This window comes from Seriola dumerili, unplaced genomic scaffold (genome assembly GCF_002260705.1).
Source record: "Seriola dumerili isolate Sdu_G_001 unplaced genomic scaffold, Sdu_1.0 BDQW01001087.1, whole genome shotgun sequence".
Taxonomy (NCBI): Eukaryota; Metazoa; Chordata; class Actinopteri; order Carangiformes; family Carangidae; genus Seriola; species Seriola dumerili.
The window spans coordinates 644,698-664,312 of NW_019175342.1; the positions used below are offsets into that span (position 1 = coordinate 644,698).

At 38.4% G+C, this 19,615-nt stretch overlaps 1 protein-coding gene across 4 annotated transcripts; it reads left to right on the forward strand.

Annotated features, from left to right (window-relative positions):
- The first annotated feature begins 940 nt into the window (after positions 1-940).
- LOC111237674 (mitochondrial Rho GTPase 1-A-like) lies at positions 941-14,734 on the forward strand. Of its 4 annotated transcripts, XM_022766864.1 has the most exons (21): positions 941-1,306; positions 2,236-2,294; positions 2,477-2,558; positions 2,763-2,806; positions 2,900-2,953; positions 3,117-3,169; positions 3,612-3,720; positions 4,839-4,940; positions 5,164-5,262; positions 5,435-5,543; positions 5,644-5,764; positions 6,162-6,246; positions 6,726-6,871; positions 7,227-7,327; positions 7,620-7,750; positions 8,107-8,190; positions 9,553-9,675; positions 9,781-9,983; positions 12,032-12,154; positions 13,386-13,540; positions 13,671-14,734. In XM_022766864.1, exons 1-20 carry the CDS (start codon positions 1,270-1,272, stop codon positions 13,501-13,503), a joined length of 1,983 nt encoding a protein of 660 aa, XP_022622585.1. In that variant the 5' UTR covers positions 941-1,269; the 3' UTR covers positions 13,504-13,540; positions 13,671-14,734. The 4 variants fall into 4 exon arrangements, with proteins under 4 accessions (XP_022622585.1, XP_022622584.1, XP_022622586.1 ...); XM_022766863.1 differs by having other exon boundaries at positions 13,386-14,734; XM_022766865.1 differs by lacking the exon at positions 12,032-12,154 and having other exon boundaries at positions 13,386-14,734.
- The last annotated feature ends 4,881 nt before the right edge of the window (positions 14,735-19,615 follow it).

Here is a 19,615-nt window from a genome sequence, read left to right on the forward strand (position 1 = left end):
TGATATACAAGGGTGCATTACCAACCAGGCCAAGTTTATAACTGCCACTGGCCCCTCAGACGCACAGGGAACCTGAAGGCTTATTAGTTGGGGGTCATTGGATTATTAGCAAATTTGAAAAGCACATTATAAATGGAAAATATAAGGGCCTTAAGGCAACACCTGTATGATATATATTTTGTCACTCCGCCTGTTTTTAGGCTCATATTACTTCTGTTTATACTATACTTACATAGTTTCACTAAATTAATTTGTGATTAATACATACACAATGCACCAAAAGTGGATGAAACTTGGACGCCCGGGTGATAAAATTGACCATGAATTACCAAATGATTTCCAAACCTCCTACAGTAGTAATAGAATAATAGTAATTATTAGTAGCAGTAGTAGTTGTAGTGGTAGTAGACTGTTTAAGTGCACTTTAACTTTGAACTGAAAATATGTTACAAGCTCACTGAAATGAATCCTCTGAATTATATTTCTGTTTCAACAATTTGATAGTATGGTGCAATAATAACAGAAAGCCTACAGTAGCTGATGATTATATATCTATAGCTCACCTAAACTTCTAGTTTCTGCTGTTAGGGTTCTTGCCAGTAGATGGCGCAAGTTGACAGGCGGTGCAGAGCTGGAGGAAAAAACATAAGACGTCTCACTCAACACCATTCTCCCGATACCAGAGATGTTATCACGCCAACTAAGCAGCGAGCACATTAGGATTTCTGAAAAATATGAAGAGCTCTGTCTGTATTCTAAGTCGCAATTTGTCATTATAGTTCTTATTGTTAAGAGACTACCAATGACCGTATTAGAAGGTTAAGAAAGTGGGTGACTCTAAAGTTTTTAAGTGATTCTTTCAAAAATATACGATCTTTGCTCACCCTCACGCAGTCAGCTGAATCAGAGGGGCGTGGTGGAAAACACGCTTGCTAACGCCCGCAACAGTCAAGTTTGTGTGTAGGTTAGCTGGCTCAACACAGCAGCAGTAGCAGCATATGCAGTACTGTTAAATGACTGACCGTGGCAGGCAGGCAGAATATATATATATATATATATATATAACCTTGTTGTTATCTAACGGTTTATACAAATCTGTTACAGTGAACCGTCTGTTCTAAACCAGTATAAACCGGAGAGAAATGCGAACGTAGCTGTTAGCAAGCGAGCCAGGCCGAGGAGAGCTGTCTGGCTATACCTTCATCCAGACAGGAGCATAAATGTTTCACACAAACCAGTTTACCGAGTTGGTTGTCGACGCTGGAGAGGATGCGCAAGGACGTGAGGATATTATTAGTGGGAGAGCGTAAGTAAAGCTGTTGTTTCCAGTGCTGGACAGGTGAGACTGTCTACGGGGTCAGCCGTTAGTGTTCACTTCACATTGCCTTGATGCTACTAGCTGGGAATGTGATGCTGACAACCACACCACTGTCTCACGGTGATGGTGGTGTGTATTTTAATTTTAGTTCATTCGCCTTTACGCCTCGTATCTTCTATTGATAATTAAAACAATTAGTTCATATATTACAAACGCAACAGTTTATTCTTACTCTTAGCCCATCACGTAACCCACCTTATTTCGCTAATGTCATTGAGGTCTTTTCCAACCTTTTCTCTGAACTGAACATTGAAATCACTGCAGAGATACTTTAAACTACAGCAAAGCTAAAGAAATTGATACAAATTTAATTTAAATCTGTATACAAATTAGAAATATCAGGTGACATCTTCCTATTTGTTTTTCCTGTGTTCAATAAAGTATTGGATTATCACTGAATAAAAGGAAGTGTCTTCCAAACAGGTTATGGTCTTTTCTAGAATTATTACTTTTATAGACGTTTTTTTATTTCAGACTTTTGCTTTTTCCTGGCACATCTCCACAGTAATCCCAGTTGTCTTGGGAACTAGATTGTTTCCTCTGTTCTTCTAAACTTCATATTATTAACAGATCATTTGATGAAACATTTTTCACAGGTCTCTAGCTTAGTAATAGAAATTCATGGAGTAATATTAAAATCAGCGCCAGAATGGAAGCTGCAGTTCATAGATCACACACAGCCATTAAAATTGTCATAGGGTTTTGTAATGTCCACAGTGTAAAGTCTGTGTCCCAGTCTCATGGCCTGAATAGCTTGTAAAGCTCAATTAATTATTTTCACATTAATTATTATGAGCTAGTGAGCAAACATAGTTCAGGGTATGCTAAACTCCTCTTCTGTCTCCATCCCTCCATAGCCAAGGTGGGGAAGACGTCTCTAATCATGTCCCTGGTCAGCGAGGAGTTCCCAGATGTGGTATGGAGAAACATATTTTGTCAGATAGTGGTCACCCTGATGATGCCTCTCCACCTTGAACTGAATATCTGCCTTTGTGGGGTTTATCACCACTGATTTGACTGTTTTATTGAAGCTCTGTAGCCAGTTGTAAACATGTCTATATGAGCCATAGCCTAGTGTGTCCCTTGTGTCTGTGCCAGGTGCCCTACCGAGCTGAGGAAATCACCATACCTGCAGATGTCACACCAGAGAGAGTTCCCACACACATTGTGGACTATTCAGGTACTTTAAGGCCATGCCTGTTTCTTTCTTTTGATTCTGCAGTGACTGAAAAATGTTTCCATGTAATAGTGTTTCGGTATTGCTGCATTAAATGTTGGTACCCCATTTTGGGAAATCATAAATATATACATTTTTTAAATGGCTAATTGAGAAAGAAGAGCGCTTTCCGTGTTTTAACTGTAATATATTTTTCTTCTCTAACAGAGGCAGAGCAGACAGATGAGCAGCTGTTTCAGGAGATCTCCAAGGTTAGTCAGTGCAATATACATTTCTATTACACTTGGAGATAAGTGCTGAGTTCTAATGGCCCTAATGGACATCTGTGTTGGTCTCTCACATAGGCAAATGTGATTTGTATTGTCTACTCTGTCAACAACAAGAAGTCTATAGAAAAGGTGAGTTACCTCTGCTGCTAGCATTTCCATAATTTGTTTGCATTACAGTTAAACAGTATAACTTTACATGTGAGACCATGTGACTTATAGATTAGAAGTTGTCTCTAAAAATAGAGATCTTTATATGTTTTCATCTTTTCTACATTTGTTTTCATCTGTGTAGGTGACCAGCCACTGGATCCCCCTCATTACCGAGAACACGGACAAGGACAGCAGGTGTGAACTTATAAAAATAGTCCATAGTTTGATGTCATGTCAGTTTTGGACTAAAGAAATATGGGATGGAAGAGGGTGCCTATTTCTCCATTGGCCGTGAGCATGTCAGCAAGTCTGCAAAAGACCATTTTCTGTAGCAAGAGGCCAACCATTTAAATTTTCTACTAGTGCTTGAAGTGATGACCTATAGTCACAAGGTGGAAAATTTCTCACAATTGCTTCACTGTGAGCAGCAGTCTAAGTTCAGCATCTCACATGAGCAGATTCAGCCTCCTGCGTTGTGGTATTCTCACTGTGATATCAGTCACTGCTGTTATTGGAGGGAAAATACTGAAATTCATACAATGAAAAGTACTCTCTTGAATTAGCAGTCACCAACTGTTGTCATTGACATTTCATGTGATATATAAGTGTTGATGCAATGCTGTGGTGGTGTGTCCAGGGTTCCGCTGATCCTGGTGGGAAACAAGTCGGACCTGGTGGAACACAGCAGCATGGAGACCATACTACCCATAATGAACCAGTACAGTGAAATAGAGACTTGTGTTGAGGTGAGAGACTGACCAATCTGATTGATTAATTAACAAGTTTAATACAGTAGCAATGCTACAGATTCAGACAACAGACAAACACAAATCAAAGGGGACACAAATAGAAATGAATATCTTCTTCTTTCGCCAACACATAAACAAAATATAAAGAGGGGAAGAAACTAAACAGCAGTTCAACATTAATATTTGGTGGAAATTGTGAACTATGTGGGAGCCAAGAGGAACAGCCTTGTTTTTAGGTTTCTCTCAATACATTTGTATTTTATCTGTGGTGTTTTGAAGGCTTTTGTCAGTCCTTTCAAGATGCATAAGTTGAGGTAAAAACATTAAATGCAAACTGCCAATCTGAGGAAATAAGCAGCCTGCAGATAATGTTGTCAATTCTTAGTTGGTATACATTAACATATTGATTGTTGTTTCAATGCTTTTTCTTTTTTATCCTTTCTGACAGCTGCCGTCTTCTCTTGGAGAACACTATTTTTTGAATATGTACTACATGCATACATGTTTGTAACAAGTGAGAGTAGGGGACGGCATTACAATAAAATTTGATACTTGACACTGTCCATAAGCTTAACTCAAACCCACATCATGGTGAATGCTGTATGTGATGTGTCTGTGCAAGATGAACCAGTAGTGTGTGAGAAGTCTTCTGTTATGATTGTGTTTGTTTCTGTTGACCTCATCCTGTGTCCCTCTTTAGCGCTGACTACTCTCCTCTTCTAACAGGGAGTCACCTGTGTTTTTTTTTCAGAGTAGTTAATTAGACCAGGCGTGTCGCGCACACAGATCCTGTGTGTTAATACCCTGTCTGGCCCTTGCTTAGCTCTCATACACATACACACCTATACAGTACATGCCAACATACACACACAAACCCACACCTATAAAGACAAGTAGGTAAACAGCAATGGCCCTGCTTTGTCAGGACACATTGTTGACAGTGTCACTGCTGATACACATCAAGCAGGACCTCAGTGTACTTGTGCACACTTGGTTGCAGTTTGTGTTCAGGTTTTTTCCTTTCCAAGGCTATATGTAGGGTGTGAAGGTACTGCACTGCAGCATTGAAAATCCATGCATTTATAACCAAACTCCCTTCTTTTTCTTGTGTATAGTGTTCAGCAAAGAATCTGAAGAACATCTCAGAGCTGTTCTACTATGCCCAAAAAGCAGTTCTGCACCCCACCGGCCCCCTCTACTGTCCTGAGAAAAAAGATGTAAGAGCAAAAAAAATCTATGCAAATTCACGGAAACTGTTTTTTTGATGGAGGGGTTAGTACACTCATAGTACACTATCTAATTCTGTCAAATGTGAATTGACAGAGAATTCATATCTGAATGTCTTAGTCTTAGTACTGGTGTAAACAGGATTTTAGCAAAATGTAAAGTGTGAAATATTTTTGTTTGAAGTAACTTTTGATTTGCCACTTTGATTTCTAGATGAAGCCGCTTTGTGTGAAAGCTCTCACTCGAATCTTCAAAGTGTCAGACCTGGACAATGATGGGATTCTTAATGATAATGAGCTCAACTTCTTCCAGGTAAATCAACTGATTAATATTGTAGACGACAAAGTTAACAATAGGTTTAAAAAAAATGTATAATTTGCAACTAATGCAATTGTTATTGTTTCTTAATTTTTGGGATGAATCCATTACCACACTTGTGGACTGTTTTTGACTCACATTGATGTTTTTGTCTGACTGCTCATAGCGGACATGCTTCAACACCCCGCTAGAGCCTCAGGCATTAGAGGATGTAAAAAATGTGGTGCGGAAGAATTTGAGCGACGGAGTTTGTGATAACGGACTCACTCTGAAAGGTAAGAATAGATGGAGTTACCTCTTTTTTTCATTTTTTAAAACATAAACTAACAAAACTGCAGTCACATTATTTCGGACTGCGTTTCTGTGACTCCATAGGTTTCCTATTCCTCCACACCCTGTTCATCCAGCGAGGTCGCCATGAAACAACCTGGACAGTGCTGAGGAGATTTGGATACGATGATGACCTGGAGTTAAATCAGGACTACCTCTTCCCACCGTGAGTCTCAGACTTTATTTTTTAAACAACAGGTACCTTTTTTTCCTTTGTGATTCATCAAATTATTTTTTTGTATATACTGTATGAGGCTACACATGCATTTGTCCACACTATTTTTTTTATTTTCTTCGGGTAACAATGTAGTTTTATCACTTTTAGTTCCTTCTGCTCATTGTGCTTAAATTGTCAATGTTTCATTCACCAATTGACATAACACTATTGTTTTTAGAAGGTAAGATTAGTAAGGAGAATTAATATGCACATTTTCACCACACCTGCTAATATGTCTGCTTAATCCCACTGTAACATTTATCCTTTTTTGTAAAATTTTTTTAGTAATGTTTATTGTGTTTATCTTTAAATCTATCTGAACTTTGTGATATCTAACTCTCTCTAGATTGAAAATTCCTCCAGACTGCACTACAGAGCTCAACCATAATGCCTACCTCTTCCTCCAGAGCGTCTTTGACAAACATGACAAGGTACAATCCTGTAAAACCTGGTTCTTTATTTACATTAGCCTCTGCCCTAGAGAGGCACTTAGAAGAAGCTGCTCAGTACGCAGCGCCGTGTAAAACCAAAATACACTCCCACAGCCAACACTGACCACCTGCTGAGGCGTGATTTAACTTCTAGCCACTGAGGAGGGATTGACATGAGCATTAGCTGCGAGGTTCAAATGAAAGTCAAAGAGTAAAAGTGGCAGCTTGTGCCAAGATCTGCTTTCTGTCATAGTGATTGGTGTGAGCTTTGGTCCATCATGTTTGTTTTCTCAGGTAGAGGTTGAGACAGGAAAACAATTGACTGAATTATTATTATTATTGCTACCACTGAGCAAGTGCAGTTCATTCAGTTTACATCCACCCTTAAAATCCCACCTAAGATATTTCCTGCTTTGAGCAACATAGTCCATATTTTGGCATAGATTTACTTCCTGAACGACAATCTGTGTGTCTGTCAGGACCGTGACTGTGCCTTGTCACCAGAGGAGCTGAGGGACCTGTTCGATGTTTTTCCCTACATGCCCTGGGGTCCAGATGTCAATAACACAGTTTGCACTAATGACCAAGGCTGGATCACTTACCAGGGGTATCTTTCCCAGTGGACGTAAGTAGGCATTTAATTAATTTAAAGCCATTTTGGCCCTGTTCAGACCTGGCATTTACAAGTGTCTTGGGTGATCCGATCACAAGTGGACAGCTCTAAGTACGTCAGTTCACACCTGGCATTAAAATGTGTCTCAAGTGACTACATGTGAAGGGGATCTCTGTGATCAGATCACCCGAGATGGAATGTAGGTAGTGCCAGGTCTGAGTAGGGCCTATGTGTGAAATTTAAAAGTTTTAGACTTTGGTGACGTCTAGTGGTAGTATCAAAAAAGATGCTGTTGGCTAAATGGCATGTTTCTATATTTAATGGCTCTTCCATTTAGTTTTTTTTCCTTCAACTTACTCTTGTTCAGGCTAACTACATATCTCGACGTCCAACGATGCCTGGAGTATTTGGGTTACCTTGGTTACTCAATAATTGCTGAGCAGGAGTCCCAAGCATCAGGAATCACAGGTATTGTAACATCTGTGATTTCACAATAATGCTGCCTATATGGAAGAAATTTTGACGCTGTTGCATAACATTATGTAGTTATCGTATATGTAAATTGCTTTGCACGCCACTATTTTACTCAACAGTCATGCACTCAGTCATCACATCAGTTAGTCAACACTGTCATAACATCAGCTGTTGGATGGTTGAAGGAGCAGTTGAATGTTATTGCGGAGTGACTGCAAGCATGTGCTGTGTACAGCAGCAGTCTTAACTGATCCTCTGATGCCTGTGTGTGGATTTCCCCCTGCAGTGACCAGAGATAAGAAGATTGACCTGCAGAAGAAGCAGACCCAGCGCAGTGTCTTCCGCTGTAATGTCTTTGGAGACATTGGCAGTGGCAAAAGTGGTTTCCTCCAATCTTTCCTGGGTAGAAACCTCACGGTAAAACAAACATAAACATCAGTAATGATCATACCCATTTTAATGCGTATTTTGCCATCATATATATTTCACTATGTCCCAGTGTTCACGCTTTCATAACCCTTCCATCACAGAGACAGTGCAAAAAGTAAATCTGGTTTTACATTGTCATATTTGATAGGTATTCCACTAAACATACAGATTTTTCATCTGTATGTTTTTTCACATAGTCGCATATTACACTTATACACTATAAGAGTAAATATGGGATTGTATGAATATAGTCTGACATAGATTTTTCCCATAATTGCTTTAAACCACAATTTACCTCACATTGTCATCTGACTTATATGAGCTTTCTCTTCTCTTCTTCTCAGCTCCAAAAAACGATTAGAGAAGAACACAGATCCTACTATGCCATAAGCACAACATATGTTTACGGCCAGGAGAAATACCTTCTTGTGAGTATGAGATACCTCAAATATTTGAATTACTAGCAATTTTTGCAGTCTTGGGTTGTGTCTAGACAAAGCTCTTCCAGTGCTAAAAACAATTTAAGATGAGAGAATCCTTTATTAAACAAAGTAATTAACAAAATGAATAGCATTCACACAAAATAAAATACAAAATAAGTCAGATAAGTAAATGAGATAAGTGAGATAATACATTATTGTACATAGGAAATACTGATATTGCAAAGTTTAGTATAGGTTGATATTTCACAAATGGATTGTCAAAAAGGTCCTCAGTAATGCCCTCTCAGTCCAGATGTTCTGGCTTTTCTTATATGGTGCATTTGCATTGTGAGACCAGTTTATTATTCAAATGCAATGCAATAATAATAATTCATAATAATTACCAATATTCTGATTTATGTTACATTTCATTATATTTATATAATAAAAAAAATACAATATGTGAATTGTATGTGAGGTTGTCAACTGTGAACCATCAAGGTCAGCCCAGTCTGAGGCTGGCTGTACTTATCTGGCTGTGTATATATAAGCTGCTTATCATGCTCATCTAGTGCTTTTGTCAAGCAAGCATTTCTACTTGCTTGACAAAAGCCTTAGCATTGCACTACTTACTTGCAAAAGTGCAAATTCAACACAGTAGTGTTTGCATGTACTATTACAATACCCAGCAACTGAAATATGGCTGGTCTTGTGTGACTGTTTAGGTATAGACAAAACACTCAACATATCAGCTCTGCAGAATGGCTACTTTTAGCTTGACACATTTAGCAGCTAAACCACAATCACTGAAGCTACCCTGCTAGCCATATTTAAACATGGCGTTAGTACTCAAGTCGCCTGCCCTCTTTTTCTGTTGCCACGGGTTCTCTTAAAGTTTCACACACAGTAGGCCTGGACTGATCTTCGATAATGTCAAATATTGCAATATATCCCAACATATGCATTTTTCATATACTGATTTTTTTTCTTCTTTTTTTCCAAATTTTGCACAGTATGCCCTGCTGGCAAGTTCAATTCTTATTTCACTGCTTTACTTACTTTATATTTTACCTTGGCATGTGAAGAATAAAACTATTAACTGCTGATGTTGGCAGCATCATTTATACCTCAAACATAAAATACAATGATATATATATATCTAGATATAAAGTTTTAGATATCAAGCCTAACACACTGACACTCCCTCTGTGCTGGCGTTCAAAGTAAAAGACTCCGCATAGCGCAGCATAGTGAGTCTGTTTCTGCAGGAACAAATAACTGGAGCATAAAGGCTGTGGTGCTGCTGCATTAGTGAAACATCCTCTACAGTAGAGATTGCTAAGGTACATGACAAACTCTCCTCTCCAGCTTCATGAAGTCTTCCCTGACTTTGACTACCTGTCTGATGCTGATATGGCCTGTGACATTGTCTGTCTGCTCTATGATGTCAGCAACCCTTACTCCTTTGAGTACTGCGCCAAAGTCTTCAAGGTAAGACTATGTATTCACTGGTTCGCTATATATCAAAACAAAAAATGTTTACTCAATTAATAACATAAACATCATCATTCATCACCCTGTCTCTTCCTCCCTCAGCAATACTTTATGGACAGCAAGACACCCTGTATGATGATAGCAGCGAAGTCAGACCTGCCAGAGATCAAACAGATGTATGGCTGCAGTCCTCTGGAGTTCTGCAGGAGGCACAGGATGCCACCTCCCCAGTCCTTCACCTGTAACACAGCAGCAGCCCCCAGCAGAGACATCTACACCAAACTTACCACTATGGCCATGTACCCGTACGTATACAGACACTACACCAGAGTCATTAAACTTGCCCTAGATTTTTTTTGCACATAAAGTAGACAGTTACAAAGTCATTTAAATTGATGTAAGTAATGTGTATTTATAGCTGAAGTTCATATCACTTCCAACCAGCTTTTGTTCACAAGCAAGGGTTAGGCCAGGAACACACTGACTGTGTGTCACGCTGCGTGGCATGATTTAAAGGTTCTGTCTCTCGCTTATTTTTCATGCGTGTGTCTCCCAGCAAGAATAGGCAGAGAAAAGACCTGTTGATGTCAAATTAACATCATACCAGCAACCTTACATAAAACTGACACCTTCCACTATAGTTTCTATGTCCAGGCTAAATCTGAATATGACACGGACATGAAAAAATATAAATATATTTTTTAACCATTTTAGCAGCTGCACGTGTAGAAGGTGATATTTTACTGACATTTTCTGTCAAAAATAAATCAGAAATTAATTTACAATGAAAAGAAATCAAACTTTCCAGTAACCTGCAAACATTATGTAGAGAGATAAAGCTGGCAGCTGTAGCAACGTAGCACAGACGCAGCCAGTGTGAACACACATGCATGCTTCTCCACAGCAGTTCAGCAATGTCAGCCGCTACGCTCACGCAACGCAGGCAGTGTGTACCCGACGTTTGTGTTACAACAACTGTAATTTTGCAGTTTTGTGATACAGTATAGACTTGAATCTCATGTTATTTAACCTGAATACAATGTCATTCAAATGATAGAGCTTATAATTGATTCATTTTTATTACAACATTTCTTAACTGTCTGTGAACATGAGGCTCAACTTTCTGGTTTTAAATGTTCCAAAGTCATAGCAGAACTTTTAAAGTTAACATGCTTTTATTATCACTTTTACTAGTGGAAAACCTACCAACTAATGAGTAACTATGATGGTAGGATATGATGGTTAGTATAAGCTGTCATCCAACAGAAGAAGACTTTTAACTTTTAGTCCCAAAAGCATATAAAAGGGAAATGCAGTTTTTTCAACTGCTGCTACAATCTGGAATCTTAATCTTTTCTGTCTGACACAAGGTCTGTGTTTAGTGTTTGCCTATGTAGCTGTTGGTACTGGGAGATATTTTTAACATAATCTATATCTTGTTTATACAACCCCCCTGGGTCTATGGAAAATTGCACTGGCCAACTAGACTTGTATATCGTCAGCTACATGTGACCTGAACTACAAGTTTCTGAATGAAAATGAATCTGTCTGAAACAGGTAGAGTGGATGAGATGGTTTTTTTTGGTCAAGATTCATTTAAACATAGTTTACAGTTAAAATACAAAGCTCTGCCCTGTTCAATTTCTACTATTTCATTCCCTTGCTCAGGATAAGCTTACTCCCTCAGGAGATGTTCCTACTCTCGGCATGTCTCAGTATCTGACATCGTGTTCTCCAGTCTACATGCATTAATACACTTCACTGCCCTCTGGACATGTTGCTTTCAGTCTGATGCCACAGTGTTTTGCATTGTAGGTAAATGGGTCCCCCTGGAGAGCACTAATGTTGATCTCTCCCTGAGGCTCCCAATCTTGCAGTCAAGTTGTCAGCACAGATAAACTGTCTGCACATCACACAGTTAAACAGTTACATTATTATGGCAGACTTAAATCTAGAGCCCAGTTTATTGAATTTACTTATGCCATATTGATGCAGTGGTGCCATCCTCTTTTCTGGGTTCACAGAGCATAAATAGTTTTTAAAGGGCTTGTTCATCCATATTACACGTATTTTCTCATCTACTTTCCCTTCATTGATTAGTGTACTGAATTCCTTCATTGTCCTTAATATCCCACAGTGGAAACATTTCAACTTCTCTTTATGGACCTGGCTTTCATGTGATGAGCCACATTGGACTCTTGTAATGGTGGAGGCACTTTCAACTCTTAACTTTTTTTCTCTCTCCCTTGTGTGTATTGCGTGTGTCCCATTTTCTGGGGTATGTTTTTAAAAACCCACCATGTGTGGTTTGTGTGTTTTTGTGTGGGTGTGTCTTCCCCAAATCTCTCCTCAGCCATGCCCGGCTGCGCTGCATGTGCACTTGTAACCGGTGCACCTTCTGCTTGTGTCAGAACTTCCTCAACTCTGAGCTGCTGCAGACGGTCAGGGCCAAACTCTACGCTGTCGTACTTAGAAGGTCCTCTTTACTTCTTACGAACGTCTTTTCATCTCTGTGACATGTTACCATCACCACCCTGTACTAGCTTTTATCGGTTATTCCTTCTTTTTTCATTCTGCCATTCTGCGTTCTTTTTTCTTTTTGAGTTGTTTGATTTTTAGACGTTGGACCAATGCTTTATCACAGCAGGCTGTTGCAAATTCCACCCTGTGGAAGTGACTCACACATACTTTTTATACAATATTCTGTGAATATTGTCTATACTTTAATTTGAGACTACAGTAATATGACATTTCTGCAGATAATAATGCCTAAGTCTATTTAGTGACTTATACTACTACTATTACTTTACTATTTACTGACATGTTTGCAGGTGGTCTTTACCTCTGATTTTATTTTTACTCTCACGTAGTTACCATCCTCCCACAGCTTAGCTTTTTTTCATTTAGCAGTGCAATGTTGAAGCATGTCTTTTTTTTTCTTTTCTTTTCTTTTTACTTTCCTCTCTTTAGAACATCATTTTCCTGGCACCTTTGTCCATCTTTTTCATGTTGTCAGATTACTTTGATTTTTGTCCTTTCTCTCCAACAATCCTTTTTGGTTTCTACATTATCTTCTCGCTTTCTTCCTTTTTCACCTTTCTTAATATTGACATTGCTTGCAAGCTCTTTGTGTAAGGATTGTAAGCAGCGTTTCCAGTTTTGATTTAAATCCCATTGTAATTCGGTTGGTGTCAACTTTCCTCTTGTTGTCTTCTTTGCTCATGTGACTGTTCCTCAGCCGTCTCATCTAACAGAGATGTCATAACTCATTTCTAGTCTTGTTGTCTTGTGTCATAACTATAATCCTGCACGTCCCTCATCTATTTGATTGGCTTTTGCTTCAGCGTCTCCATATTTAGAAGCTATATCGCTGTTCTGTCATCACGTCATCCTTATTTTGTTCATGTTTATTTTATATATTTTCACATCATCTTTTTAGCAACACTTCTTGCTCCTGAGACTTCCATTCATCATTTCTCTTTCAAACTGGAGAGTTATTAGTTTAAGAGAAGTAGTTGTAGATGATGCAGTAGATTGTATAAATAGGCTGAGGCTGAGTCAGGTCTGATCCATTCAAGAATTTAACTAGGTTTTATTGTCCTTTTCTTCATCATCCCTATTTTCAACTTTGTCTCTTTACTGTTTACTGTCCTTCCCTTTACTCTGTCTTTGTATTCATCTCTCTCTCAACCTTCTCTGTTTAACAGACATGTCAGCCAAGCAGAATTGACAAGCTCGACCTTCTGGCTCAGAGCGAGCGTTGGGGCCACAGTGTTTGCAGTGCTGGGCTTCACCATGTACAGAGTGCTGCTCAAACCACGGTGATCCTTGGGCATTTTGGTCCAACCTCCTTTTACCCATGGTACATATAAAGCTATTTTGACCAGTCACAACATTAGTTTTTCCTGTTTACATTAAGTAAATGAAAAATTTCTGGAAAATCTGTCACGGTTTTGTAGTTTAATAGAAAAAATGTATTTTGTTTTTTGCAGGAAGAAAATATGTGCAAACTTACTTTAGCAAACATCTTTTTTGCATTTTCATTCCACTGTAATTTTCTCTTTGTGGGGATAAAAGAGAAAAATATTTAATTTTGTACCAAAATTGCTAATTTGCTTAATCTGTCTGTCTGCAAATATTTGCAAAGTAAAGTAATATATTTATATTTATATTTAAAATATTATGGTGAGCTGCTGGTGAGCTGTAGTGAGATACATATGAGTGAGTTACAAATATAGCTATTTTTTTGGTTGCTTGCTGATTGAAATGATGAACAACTTTGGTGTCATGTGTAATAGGGATTGCAATGTGTGAGGTATGCAGAAGAACTGATGCTTTCATTAGACTGAACAATGTGTAAATAATGTATATAACATAGTAGACTGTAGACTTTACAATTGTTTGTTCAGAAGGGCCATGTCTGACTTGCACTTATAGCCAGGTCATGAACTTGCACAAACATTAGCATTGATTACTCACATTGACAGAACATTGGTTTGTCTTTCATGGCCAAACGCTTGGACGCACGTTTTTTTTTGTTTTTTTTATGTTTGTGCATCTGAGCATGTGTTTCATCAGTGGATGTGAATGTGTGGAATTAAGGCTCTCCCTCCGCTCTCTCTCTTGTCCTTACATACTGATCACTTTATTTGTCAGCTTGTGTGTGTGTGTGTGGATGTGTATGTGTGTGTTTATAAGCTAAGATATTGTACATTTTGTGTTTGCATGCTTCAGAATTTCTGACCACATTCCAGTATTTTAAGACTTTCTTTTACAAAAAAAATGACCACGTCAACTTCTCTATATTGTTTGCCAGCTCCAAATAATCCAGGGTTGTTGTTGTTAAGAGTGCTAAACAGAGGATAGTTAAGTCTTGAGTCACCGTGAAGTTTGCCGATCATTTGTTCCTTGTGATTCCCGGTCAGCTCTCCTGGTCCCAGAACATGCAATAATGTTAATTTCCGTATAACTGCAACTGCTTGCCACAAGGTTCAGTTTGATGTGTTCACTCAGCCTTGCCTTTCCAAAAGTTTACAATAAATAATTATGTCTATTACATCTGGTCCAATGGAATTTATTGTTTTTACCAAGAGATTTAAAGATTTTGTCATTATTTTGGTTTCCAGTAATCAAATTTAGGAAATTTGATTTTTTTTTTGTGTGTCTGAACAGCACTAAACCACAGACGACTCTGCAGGTGAAGGATCATGTGTTACTTGTAATGAACAAGATGCCAACAGTATGTTTTGATTATAGAAAAGGAAATTTGTCAATTATTTGTTACTATCACAACTGATTTATTATTCTTTACTATCTCATATCCTACCATTGTCCTGTTCTGACATGAGTTTTTATCTATAAAGTTCAGATTGTATGGAAAACTATGTAATGATAGAGAGAGGAAGATTTACTGAGACACAAGAGGGCAGCATTGTTTAGAAAAACTTTGGTAACACAAACCAAATTGTTTGCCATGTTAAATATGTTTTAAAGAAAATTCAGTGCAAAACTGACTCAGGCCTGTTCATGTGTCTAGATGAGTTCACCAGCATTCATAATGAGGCAGTCTGAAGGGAGTATATGGACCAGGGTGAGCTCAGATTGAAGTGATCAGTGACATTGTACAAGGTGAGTCTATTCAGTGTATGGGAAGAGATGCATTTGAAGCATATCAGACAGGTATGGCTTAAATTATAGATCATTATTGCATTGTTCTCTCAGCACAGTACAAAGTACAAGAAAGTATGATCTATGAAACCCATTTTGCTCTTCAACAAATAGGCCTATGTGATTTATAAACTTAACTTCATTAATCCTTTTAGTTTTTTGTTTTTTTTATTCCCATTGGTTTTTAGTGGCTGAAAATGGATTGATGCCACAAAGTTGGTTGTAAATGCTTCACACTTTAATATAGAATAATTTTAAAATGGTGTTTTCAATTCCACAACCTATTTACGTCAGTCTGACCTTATTTATCAATTTTTTCAGAACACGTTTCTCAAAAGAGGTCAAGGATGTACGACAGCTCACACACAGGTTACAAACATTCATGTAAATACAACATTTGATTATTAAGTTGTCAGTTTTCACAAGCATATTGGTCTGGAGCAGCTTTGGTTGAAGCATTTGGAAAATACATGAAATGACTTCGTGGGGGATGTGGCAGAGAAGATTATCTGGTTTACTCAGTCTTGACCTCGGCTTACCAACAAAGTTTTTTATAAGCAGAACCCCAGAACCCAACATTGTGTTAAGTCAAGCATCACCCTGGACCAGTGAAGATACTCTAAAAGGCCCATAAGTTAGTTCTAAGAAACACTGCATTTGGGCATCTGAAGCTGAATAGTCTGATGGAGCTGCTTTCTCAGGACATTTAAAGCACCACTGGTTCTCTCACTAATGAGTATCTGTAATTATGTGAGACAGTCAGACACTGTGCTGCATGACAACTCCCATTTAACCAGGAAAATGAAGTCCCTGCGAGTACGGCCTACCTTGTGTAGGAAATAGGACATTGGAGCAGTGATTCCCAAATATGGGTTCTTCAGTTTGTACAGGGTACATGAAAAGACTGGAAGTAGCTCAGCTCAAGTAAGAAAAAGGGAATTACCTCTGATTTGTAAATATATATATGTATATATATATTTAGTTGGCTGTTACAACACCACCTGTTGCAATGGAGGGTGCCTGAAAAGTTAGCAAGGCAGCAGAGAAGTTGAAACTGTTAGCTAAAAGTAATAAAAGAAATAGTTATAGCTAGCTAAAAGTAAATAAATAAGAATCAGTTTGCTAATAACAGTTAACCAACTAAAAGTAATGGTTGAAACTGTTGGCTAAAATAAATGCTTCAAGCATCCAGCATTAGCTAAGACTGACAGTTCAATTGTATGAAAAAATGATATACACTTATATAATGAACTTAACAATATCAAACATCCAGGTAAAAATCAATTCTAATGAAGACATTTGGAAAACCACAGAGGGTTAAGGGTTAGGGTGCACAGGAAAGGCTGGGAACCACTGAAAACACTTAGTGCCTGCAAACAGCTCCTGTCAAAAGAAAGCAAACTTCCTCAGCTGTTAATTTATACATGAGCTGAGTTCTCCCACAACATAGCAGGTGTTTTTCGTGCTGTATATCTTGTCTGCCTCTCTCCTTTTTCTTCACACTCTCTTCCCTCATTACCCAATCCCCCTCTGTCATCTCTCTCTGCCTCTCATGTTACAGCTCTTCAGCAGATGTTAGCACATGACTTGTGAAAGTAACCCACGTCAATGCTTATTTTGTCCAATTAGCTGCTTTTAATGGAAATTCCCATGGTGCCTGTAGCTAATGAGACAATAATTCCCCTCACTCCTTGGTAATATTAAAGATCTGTCCTAGAGAGATTGTGACAAGGTTTATTTATTAATTGATTTATTTACTTCATAGTTCATGTTTTTTTATTTATTGTGGGACCCACATAAGCAATTTTGCTTATGTTGTTACCATGTGAAAACCTCCATGACTTATGGTGTTATTGTTCATTCTCTTCATACACAGCTGTTTAGTGCAGTTACATCATGGTTATTTCTGGATTTCTTGGAACAGAACAAAAATTGTGTTAATCTTGAATGTAATGAAGTACACTATGAGCAAGTTTATGCACATAAGACACAGACTGCATTATGCAAATTGAAATGCACTTGAAGTCATTATATTGTTATAATGAATCTGCAACAGACCAGCAGTTCAGTCCCTCACCCATGTATTAGCTTTGTTTGCACAAAAGCATAAAAAGTGAATTATTTTGAGGCTGTTAATATTTAATTCTGGGTTATGCCACAAAATTCCACAAAACATGTTTCACTTTCACAAAAAAGCCACATGAAAATACAGAATCCAAACATTTGGCCAGGGGTTGCTGACCTCCATCCACAGATACAGAATAGCTGCTGGGTCTTTATTTAATGACACAACAGACTCCAACTTTAACCCAACAATCCTGTGTAGGAGTCAGGAAAAGACCCCCAGGGTTAAAAATATCAACTGTCCGTATTGTTTCCATGGCAATGCTACCACATACGGTACCTGGGGGAGTTTCACTGAGGGATCCTGATCAACCTACACACTACAGACCACACCGCCATCACATAATTTCTCCTCATACATGGCTTCCACCCAACTATTAGGTCTGTTTGATGTCTCTTGAGGTAATAGGCAGGTGTTTGTCTGAAATGGGGCCCCGTCATTTGGGTGATCGTAGCAGCAAACCTGGAGGGGACAGTTTCTATTCCCTAAAACAACCTGGAATTTACAAGCTTGGGCACTCCCTCCTCTCTGAGCTTTCAAAGCAAGCAATTTCAAAGTTTATGAATGCTGTTGTTGTGGCACGTGATCTATTAGTATTTATAACATGAGATGAGATTACATTAAAAGTGAATGACCGCTACTGAGAAATTGGGCCATTGCAGCAAGAATAATTATTAGGATACACAAAAACAAAGTATTCGAACAAATGCACAACTTAAACAAACCAGTGATACATTTTGATGGTCCTTTCAAAAGCAGTGTGTGTGAACAGTAGTAGAACATGCTGAATTTGACCTAAACTATAACTGAAAATGGGTCTATGAGGAGATACAACAAAGCTACAAGTGAATTTGATCTGTGAATGTTAATCACATTTGCACTGCACTTGGTAAGTATTGATCAGTAATTGGAAAATATGCAAGACTGAAAGATGGTGCAATGATTGATTGGAGCCACTCATCTCCAAAAGAGCTGTTACTGTGCAGTTTCTACCTCTACATGAAAAAAATAACAGTTTTATTCACACCTGAGTAGAAAAGACTGACTAAGAAGAACATGCAGGGACGTTATACTGAAACTACACAGTAACAACTTTGTTGGACATGAGCAACAGATGAAATGTAGCAGTTGTTGTATATTTGCTCCATCTCTACAGTCTCTGGTATGATGTTACAGAGGCTTCAGAAAGTACTCTGAACCCCTTCACTTTTTTGCACACTATTGTGTTGTAGATTTATTTTAAATAGATAAAATTGCCATTTTTGTCCATCTATATGAATGAATTCTGAATACTCTCAGAATCCCTTACCACAAACTGTATAATCTTTAAGTATTTATTCTAATACACTCTGTTTTTAGCCTACTGCTAACGACACATTATGCTAATTTGATTGTAAATAAGAATTAGAGTTAGATTATCCAAATAAAATGCAAATATTAGCTCATTAGCTTCATTTGTTAGAAAGCATCATGCACCATGAGATCACTTAACTTCTGGAAAAGGTTTTCAGAGTAATAGGACCAAGTCCATTCAATATGGAAACTTATTAGCATAATATTTACATCTGCAGATTGGATGAATCATTATAACAGGCATGTATTAATGACTCATTAACGTTTATATGTATTACCAAACAGAGAGGATAAACCTGCCAAATTGATTTTTCACCACCTGGCACCTGATCTATATACAGCATTGTAGGATATTTATTTATTAACCATTTATATGTTACATATAGCCTATTGTGCGTTTGATTGGTGTTCTAAATTACCGTCTTTTTATTAGGCAATTTATTATTGTCGTCAGGCACAAATGACCTAACGACCTCCAACCTCTGAGCCAGTGAGAGAGTGACAGCCAGCTGTTCAGCCAGGGACCTGGAGTTCCTCGAAACCCCTGAGCGGGAGTGGCTGGTGATCCCTCATCACCACGGGCCAAATCTCTCCCTGCCTCCTCTCTCCCTCCATCTCTCCGCCCCCCCCCCTCTCTCTCTCTCTCTCTCTCTCTCTCTCTCTCTCTCCCTCCTTCCTTCCATCTCTTTCTGTGCCAGTAAGGACGCATGCGGCTGGAGTAGAGTCCCGGCGTCTCCTCCTGGAGCTGAAACAGCCATCCCAGCGGAGGCGGTCGGTGTCTTCCTACCCTCC